This window comes from Tachypleus tridentatus, chromosome 10, assembly GCF_004210375.1.
Source record: "Tachypleus tridentatus isolate NWPU-2018 chromosome 10, ASM421037v1, whole genome shotgun sequence".
In the NCBI taxonomy this organism is placed as follows: domain Eukaryota; kingdom Metazoa; phylum Arthropoda; class Merostomata; order Xiphosura; family Limulidae; genus Tachypleus; species Tachypleus tridentatus.
In genome coordinates, this window is record NC_134834.1 from 8241427 (window position 1) to 8250812 (window position 9386).

Genomic DNA, 9386 nt, shown 5'->3' on the forward strand with positions numbered 1-9386 from the left:
TAACCTGAAACGTTCAAGATCTGATCATGATGAAATACATGTAACCTGAAACAGTCACAATCTGATCACGATGAAATACACGTAACCTGAAACGTTCACAATCTGATCATGATGAAATACATGTAACCTGAAATGTTCACAATTTGATCACAATGAAATACATGTAACCTGAAATGTTCACAATTTGATCACAATGAAATACATGTAACCTGAAATGTTCACAATTTGATCATGATGAAATACATGTAACCTGAAATGTTCACAATTTGATCACAATAAAATACATGTAACCTGAAATGTTCACAATTTGATCACAATGAAATACATGTGACCTGAAATGTTCAAGATCTGATCCGCGATGAAATACATGCGACCTGAAATGTTTATGATCTGATCAATGCATGAAATACATGTGACCTGAAATGTTTATGATCTGATCAATGATGAAATACATGTGACCTGAAATGTTCACAGATAAAGTTTTAATTTTATACAGTTTTCATTCACAATTCCTTATATGAACTACAGCACTATATGCCTCAAGAAACACCACAGTCTCAAGTGTTTATGGGAGCTAAATAAAACAAACTTGTTCGAGAAAGTAAGATGTTCTTTATTCTAGGTACATGATTTACCACTTGTTAACTTATTTTGGACTTGTTTTTCATGTACATGTATTTAATCACCACTAGCAGAACATACCCTGTTAATCTCTATTCTATAGACATAGCTGTAAGTCATAAATAAACCCACGATATGAATGATGCAGTGTGTTCTTAGCTCAGGCTTGCAAAGATAAGACATTAGATACATTTTGTTTTCTAAGGATAATAATTGTTATGCTACAAATATATTAGTTTGTTTAATCCAGTAGTTTTTGTCACTGCTTGCTTTGTTGTTAAGCACAGAGCTAAACACAGAGATATCAATGTAATTCCCACCACAGATACTGAAACCTCAATTTTTAGCATTATAATTCCCCAGACTTACTGCTGAACCCCTGGGGGCTTCCACGATTTGGTGCACCTGTCTTATGTGACCAATAAGTTTGAACAGTGCAATTAACAAATATGAAATTACTTTTTTCCAAGAAAGATTGTGCTTCATAACAAACTTAACAATTCTAGTAACTTCAACTTATTATACATGTTTAAATAACAATGTTTTATTTATATTTTCATTCTATAATATCAAACTAACCAAATAAAACTTCATTACATCAAACTATAGTTCTTTTGTAACTGATATACAAAGTGTATAATTCATTTGGTTGGCACTAATCAAACAAATAAGTTTCCATAATACTTAAAAGTATTACATTCACACATGCATCTAATTAAATGGATTTGAGTGAGACACAAGATGTGATATAAAAATAACAATATCTAAGCACAATTTACACTTTTGTTATTATAATTATTTTTATTTCATATCTAAATTTGTCATAACACGATTCTTTGAATTTGGGCTCCAAAAATATTACACCCAAAATTGGTATCTTATCTCAAACTTAGCCTGTGTTATTCCCCCCATCTTCTGCAAGGCAAAGTCCAGCCCACATAACAAATTTAGTCTGTATTACTCCATTTTTTGTTACAAGAACAAGTTTAGCCCACATAACAAATTTAGTCTGTATTACTCCAATTTTGTTATAAGGCCAAGTCCAGCCCACATAACAAATTTAGACTGTATTACTCTAATTTTGTTACAAGGTCAAGTCCAGCCCACATAACAAATTTAGACTGTATTACTCTAATTTTGTTTACAAATTGAAGTCCAGCCAACAAATTTAGTCTGTATTACTCAATTTTGTTATAAGGCCAAGTCCAGCCCACATAACAAATTTAGTTTAGTGTTTCTATATTTTGTTATAAGGCCAAGTCCAGCCCACATAACAAATTTAGACTGTATTACTCTAATTTTGTTACAAGGCCAAGTCCAGCCCATATAACAAATTTAAACTGTATTACCCATATTTTCTTAAAAGGCCATGACAGCACTTGCACACTGTTGCAATCATTAGGCCTTCTCTTACACAATTATACTGAAATGAAAATACAATGTTAACTGTTCCATGAATAAAGTAAACATTAACTTGTAGAAATTCCACAGCTGACTAACAGTGATTCAAATGTTACTAAGTCTGCATGACTAAAAACAACTGATTACTCATCAACTATTAACCTCTCCTGAACTAACTGTCCAACCAGCAGTTGTGTATATAAACTATGCAAAGTTTCTTTATCACTAACACTATCAAATTATCTAGAAATGAATTGCAAGTAACATAATCCTCTGACATCCAAATTAAAACACTAAAAATACAGCTTACGATACATACATACCGATACAAAGTATGTTGAATGTAAATCTCTGTTGAACAGATTTATTGACCAGTTGGTCAGGAAGACTGTCAAACCCCACGTGTCCTTGTAGTTTTAATGTTCTCAAACCAGTGACATCACCAGCCTGAAAATCAGATATATATATCTAGCAACAGAATACAAAACTATACAACACTGATACTCAGAATGATCAACAAATAATGTAAGGGTAAAGTAACTATTTGGAGGTCGAGAAAAATAAACACTGCCTTTTGTTTTAATATACTGATAAGAAATAAGTAACATAAACAGTAAACCTAAAAAGAAACAAAACACTTGAATTACAACAAAGATTGAACAATGACATTATTCACACAAGTTAAAACACTAATTAATAATCCATATTAACCATGACAACAACTATATTAGTTTATCTAAAAAGTGTCTTCTGAAGACACGAGTTGTACTTCTGTAATTACTTTTGCTAAACAGGAATTATACTGATTGTTTAGTACGAGTGAAAACTACTGATAACTTGGAAGTTTCAAAACAAGAAACATAAGGTTAAAATATGTCCATTTCTAACAGATAATTCTCAGTGAACTAATACCACTATAAACAAATTACATTGGTTCTGTAAGGTGAATTATACTATTAAAAATTTTTTACACAACTTTTATGCTAATGTTAACTTAATCTGACATAACTGGTGTAAACAATGAACAGATTTTCTAATAAAAAAACATATGTTTAGAGAACTAGTTGGTATATAATCCTTCTTTGTTAACTGTGTTGCTAATTTCCTAGTGTTCTACAAATTAATTTAAAATTATAGAAGACCTATTAATATAACAATTTGAATCAATGTGGGACCAACTGGTCCATCTCAGATATTACAACCTCTTCACTACACTAATTAAAGTATATAGATATCTTAAAGCCAGCTGTGATTATTCATATATTTATTGAGCTGTATTATAAATAAACTGAACAAATGTAACTAACCATAGTATTATAAATACACTGAACATAGTTAAATAGTGGTTGTTTGGTAGGTGTTTTATGGCACAAAACAGCTAGGATAACTGTGTCAAACATCTGGTAAAAAGTTAAAATTAAAGTAAAATTCATGAAAGGAAATGAAGATAAAACAAAACAAAGTTTAAAAAACATAAACAGCATAAAACCAATGTTTACATCTAGTTTACAGAGGTAGAACTACAGTAATACAAGTTGTAAAGAACTTTCTGTAGCATAACTGTAATTATCATGATTCACCAGGAAGACTAACAGGTAAGTACAAAAACCACCGTCAGTCACCTGAAGTTGGCCTTTCCAGTCCTGGTTCTGAGTTGTATCATTATGGCCATTTTCGAAAAATAAAGTAATAAGTGTTTTGAAAGACTTGTAGCAAAAGTGTAATAATAACACATCAGGATGACTAACAGGTAGTTCAAACAGCAGAGTTAGTCACCTGAAGTTGGCCATTCCAATCTTGGTTTTAAGTTATTTGATGTTACGGCCATTTTCTAATTTCAATCAAACTAGATGTCCTTTGATTCTTAAAAAGGAATCACATTAAAACAGTTTAATGTATAAATTAAACTTAAATGACATTAAAAAGATTAATGGTCTTTAAAAAACTAAAAATATTTCCAAGGTGGACACTGTAACCATCACTAATAACACTGTCTAACGTTATGGACAAACCTTGTGACAACATGTTTATAAAGGTGCCATCGTTGAGAGTTGTAACGACAGCAAGACAGTAAAATGTGTCTTATTGTGATTTGAGTGTTACACAAACTACACACTGGTGCATCAGTTCCAGATAAAAGAAAACGAGTTAAAAAACTGACCAATACGTAGTCTAGTTAGAACAACTTCCTCTTTCCGATCCTTACAGAAGCAAGATGGTCAAAGTCCAATATATGGTTTTATTTGGAAACGCTTGTTTTCACATTGCTCACTCCAAGACGACTGACAAATGGCACGGAGCCGAGCCTTGAATACAGGACCATAGTCCATGTATGGAACAGGCACAGTGGTGACAGTGCCAGAGCAGATAGATTTAGCTACAGTGTCGGTGAGCTCATTTCCATGAATACCAATGTGGCCTGGTATCTAGAAAAACTGCATAAAAGTAGATGTTAAAGAGAAATGGGCCAGTTGATTTTAAATATCTGTGAGAACCAACGTGAAGCAATTCCAAGGCCAGCAGAGAACTAAGTGAGTAAGTATAAATAGTGCAGTTTGAGTACTGCTTAGCTTCTATGTGATCCAGGGCAAGAGAAATGGCATACACTTCAGCAGTGAACACAGAAACTGTAGAGGGAATTCTGTGCACAACCACCGAACCATAACACACCATGGCAGAACCCACAGAGTCACCTGATTTTGAACTATCTGTGTAAATAGGAATGGAAGCATGGTTTGAAAGATGTTCAGCAAATAACACAGTATTTCTAGTCAGGAATGTCTATTTTTCTCAGATGACTTAAAGATAGGTCATATTTGGGGACTGTAAGAACCCATGGTGGGCTGACTAATAGATACAGCAATGTTATCCAAGGACAGACCAAATTCATCCATCTGTGCCTCGATACAAAGGCCAAAAGGAGCAATGGCAGATGATCTGTTCTGAAAAAGAATGGCCCACAGAGGAAGGAAAACACAACCCCAGGTGGGACCCTTTGGTAAGGAATGAAGTTTCGAGGCATATAGTAAAGACAGCTACAAACAGCAGAGGTGCAAAGAAGGTTCATGAGACTCTGGATATAAGCTCTGAACTAGTGGAGTGCAGAAAGCCTCACTGCAGAGCCAAAATCGTTGATGATGAATGGGGTCCAGCATCTTTAAGGCCAAGGTCCTGGCAGAGCCATAGACCAGTGATCCGTAGTCAAGTTTTGATCGAATAAGAGCATGATATATCTGTAGCACAAAACACTGATCTGCTCCTCAAGTGGTGGAAGAGAGGACACAGTGGATGTTCAGAGCTCTTGTACACATGACCCATAACTGCTGGATGTGTGGAATAAAGGTCAGCTTACGGTCAAAGATAAGCCCCAAGAACTTTGTCTCAGACACCACAGGCAGCACAACTTCACCGATACAAAGTTTAGGATCAGGGTGAATGCCCTGTTGGTGGCAAAAGTGCATGCAAACAATTGTAGAGAGAGAGAGAGAGAGAAGTTAAAGCAGCTTGCTATGGTCAACTTCAGTAAATAACTGAGGGCAATCTGTAGCTGTTGCTCAATATACCTCATGTTTGACAACTGCCATGTGATGTGAAAGTTGTTGACATGGAGATTGCCCAGTGATGGCATCAATCTTTATACTGAAAAGTGTGACACTCAAAACACAGCCCTGAGGGACTCCAAGTTCCTGTAAAAAGAACAGAAAAGTGTTGAACCCACATGAACCTGGAATCTCGTGTCCATTAAAAATTATTAATAAAAATGAGCAAATGGCCATGTAACCCATATATATATGGAGGTCTCACAAAATGCCATACCTCCATGTTGTATCATAAGCCATCTTAATGTCAAAGAATATTGATACAAGTTGTTGCCATTTGAGAAAAGCTTCTCTGATTGATGTTTCAAGTCAAATCAGATGGTCCATGGTGAAGCACTATCACTGGAACCCACACTGGGTGGGTGAAAGGAGGTTGTTTGATTTGTGGAACCAAACAAGACGAGCATTAACCATCCTTTCTAAGGCCTTACAGAGACAGCTCGTCAAAGCAATTGGACAGTAATTTGAAGGAATCTTGGGGTCTTTCCCAGGCTTAGAGAAAGGTAGGACAATTGCCTGGTGCCAGGCATTAGAAAAACATTCTTCTCTGCCACAACCAGTTAAAACAATCAGAAGAATAGCAAGAGATAGATGGCACAGCATTTCTTAGTGTACATCATCAAGAATGCGACCAAAGTACTGCTAGACCAATGAAGGGACAGGACAGTTTGAGTTCCACCAGTGTAAAGGGATGATTATAGTCATGGAGACAATCAGCTCAAAAGGAAAGAGGTGATTGCTCTGCTGAGTGTTGATAGCTAAGAAGGTGGAGGAAGAAGCAGAAATGTAAGATACCTGGCAAAGGCTTTCACCTAGAGTATCAGCAATGCTCCAGGTATCAACTACTTCCTGACCATCAGAGAGCAAGATCAAGAGGGGGACAATTATACTGCCCACTGACCTTTTGAATGTCCTATATGACTTTGGAACTAGCAGTAGAAGATATGCTGGTTGTGAACTTAATTCAACATTCCTTCTGTGATGCAGTGCAAGAGCATGGGACACCTACGAAAAGAATACCAGGCCTGTTTTTGAGTCTTCCATACCATGTGGCAGGCAGGATTCTACCATGGATGAGGATATTGTGGAAAATGTGTTGAGGATTTAGAAATACATTAAGCAGCTGTCTGTATAACACAGTTACTGCTGTCACACAGTCATCTATTGATGGCTTAAAGATGATAGCAGGATCAAGTTCTACAAGAGCAGTGAAAGAAGGTCAGTTTGGTTGATCCAGCTTCCACACGGCACGCTGAAGTCGGGTGGCATCGACCACGGCCAGTCTCTCTCAAAATTACAGGAAAATGATCACTGCCTTATGGATTGTTGTTAACCCTCCATAAAAAGTGGGAGGATAGTGAAGGGGAGCAAACTGAGAGATCGGTACCAGTAAAGGACTGACTAGGTGCAAGAAAATAAGTATAAGAACCAGTATTGAAAAGAGAAAGGTTGTGATTAGAAAGCATACACTCTAAGGAGCAACCCCTCCTATCAATATCAGCACTTCCCCAGAGGGAATGATGTTAATTATAGTCCCCTAGGATTAAAAAGGGAGACAGCAACTGTTCAATGAGAGCATCATGATCCAACTGATTATTGGTCTCTCCAGGCAACAGGTACAGAGAACAAACAGTGATGGTATGACCCAAGGAAACACAGATGGCTACGACCTCCAAGGGTGTATCGAATGGCAAAGACAGGGTTGGCACATGCTGTTCAACCATCATTCAGCCCATCATTTCTGTACAAAGAAAACTGCCAAAGGGACTGTATCAGCAGGTTTCAGAAATGTTTCCTGTAAGGAAAAACACACAGGATGGCAGGAAGCAATCAGTGTTTTGAGGTCATCCAGATTAGAATGTAAACGTTGGTAGTTCCATTGTATGAAGGCAGCAATTTTTATTCATGTGTAGAGAACCCTTCTGTTTATGACCACGTCTTTTTTATTTACTGTTTTTATTGTAGGGGGGTCTATCAACCTCCATGGATCCTGTCCTTGTCGATTGTGCATGTCATTGCTGTTGGAAGGGGATTTCAGCAACTGAGGACATGAACGAATGATCGTTTTGCATCTTGGGGTGGGAGAAGAAAATGTACCCAAGGAAATGTCTGTTCCAGGAACTAAAGGAAGTGAATCTTGGGAGTTGTTGGAATGTATGCTAAGGGCAGAGATGGGTGTTGAAGACTTTTAACCATGGAAGTCAAAGGATTTTTCATTTGGTTTGTGAACGATTCTTTTGGAAGCACAGAGAGATCTGTGTGCACTTCCACTGTAGTAGTGGAACAAAAGTGCAGCAGCATACGTCTGAGATGAAGTGGTGGACAGCAATTTTCAAGCTTCAGGGTAAGTAATTTTTTGAATAGTTTTCAAATGCTGCATCTCTTTTTCTTCCAACCATTTAGGGCAAGAACAAAAGTAGGATGGGTGAGAACCATTGCAACTGACACAATGAGGATCAGTTTCACACTCACAGGCATTGTAATCCTTGCCATTGTAACGAGCCATGCATCAAGGAACCCTGACGTGATGTCTTTGAGTGAACAAACTGCTGACACTGGAAACATTTGACAGGGTTTAGAATGTGTGGCCATACCCTGCAATTAAGATAATCTGCCATGATAGTTGACTAACAGTAATATTATAAATACATTGAACACAGTTAAATAATAGTAGTATTATAAATACACTGAACACGGTTAAATAATAGTAGTATTATAAATACACTGAACACAGTTAAATAATAGTAGTATTATAAATACACTGAACACAGTTAAATAGCAGTAATACTCTACAGTTTCCTGAAAGTTGATAACTATCTTTATTTGACAACTAGTACTTAATTGGGAAAAGTTTTAAGTCTGATGTTTCATTGTGACAAGGTAATACCCCATTTTGAGCAGTTTTACCATCTAACTGCAGTCATTAAATTTTATTATAAACTGTTAGTAAACTTATGTTATTGTTCAAAAATTTGGATGTTTGTAGAGTGATACTTTAATCAATCTTCAAATGCATCCTGAGTTACACCAACCTATTTGATACAGAGAGCAATCTCAACTGATGTGACAACTGGTTTAGAATTAGACTACAATGATGAATTCACATATACCAGTCATAGACAAATTTTATGTAGTTTCTGAAAACGTGCCATTATCATTGGTTAAAAAACCGTAAATAACACTACAAAAACAAAGTTCATTCATAAACGTCAACAATACTTTAAGTTGTATTTCATTTTGTAATAATATTTTGAGATAATTAACCTTTATCCAACATTTATTTGAGTTAACCGTATGTTAACAGTGGTACCTGATCCTACCCTGTTTATACTTAAATCTCGTTTTATTTTAGAACAAATGAGCTTGAAAATAAATTACTAAAGTACCAGGATTTTACTTGTCACAAATTACACACTAACTAGTAGGTTTAAATCTGGAACTAGTATGAACTTATTTTACCGCTCGAAGTAACTATAGTAAGGCTAATGTACGCCACTCTTGCTGATAAGTATTTAAAATTAACTTTCAGTTTCTGAATGTAGTTAGTAATACTATATTATTAGAGTTTATAGTATATATTACAATAGTTTCGTAGTTCTATCGTTAGGCCCAACAAGCGTAAAACTCAATAAGAATAAATATTAGTGGTTTAATTTTACCCCATGCCCGTGATGTTTTCTTGCTACATCAGCTGCTGCCATTTTAAATTCGCTTCAATAAGTAGACAATTAAATATAGAAATTTGAAAATAACTATTTTATTAAA

The 9386-nt window shown here is 35.7% G+C and overlaps 1 protein-coding gene across 1 annotated transcript in view; it reads right to left on the bottom strand.

The window, feature by feature from the left end:
• LOC143228715 (septin-2-like) overlaps nt 1-9385 on the bottom strand; it is a 48168-nt gene extending 38783 nt beyond the window's left edge. The window contains exons 1-2 of the mRNA XM_076460005.1: nt 9281-9385; nt 2346-2469 (exon numbers count right to left, since the gene is read on the bottom strand). Of these exons, the coding sequence (XP_076316120.1) occupies nt 2346-2469; nt 9281-9322 (166 nt within the window). The 5' untranslated portion in view covers nt 9323-9385. The remainder of the gene's footprint in view (nt 1-2345; nt 2470-9280) is intronic.
• Nucleotide 9386: the final 1 nt, after the last annotated feature.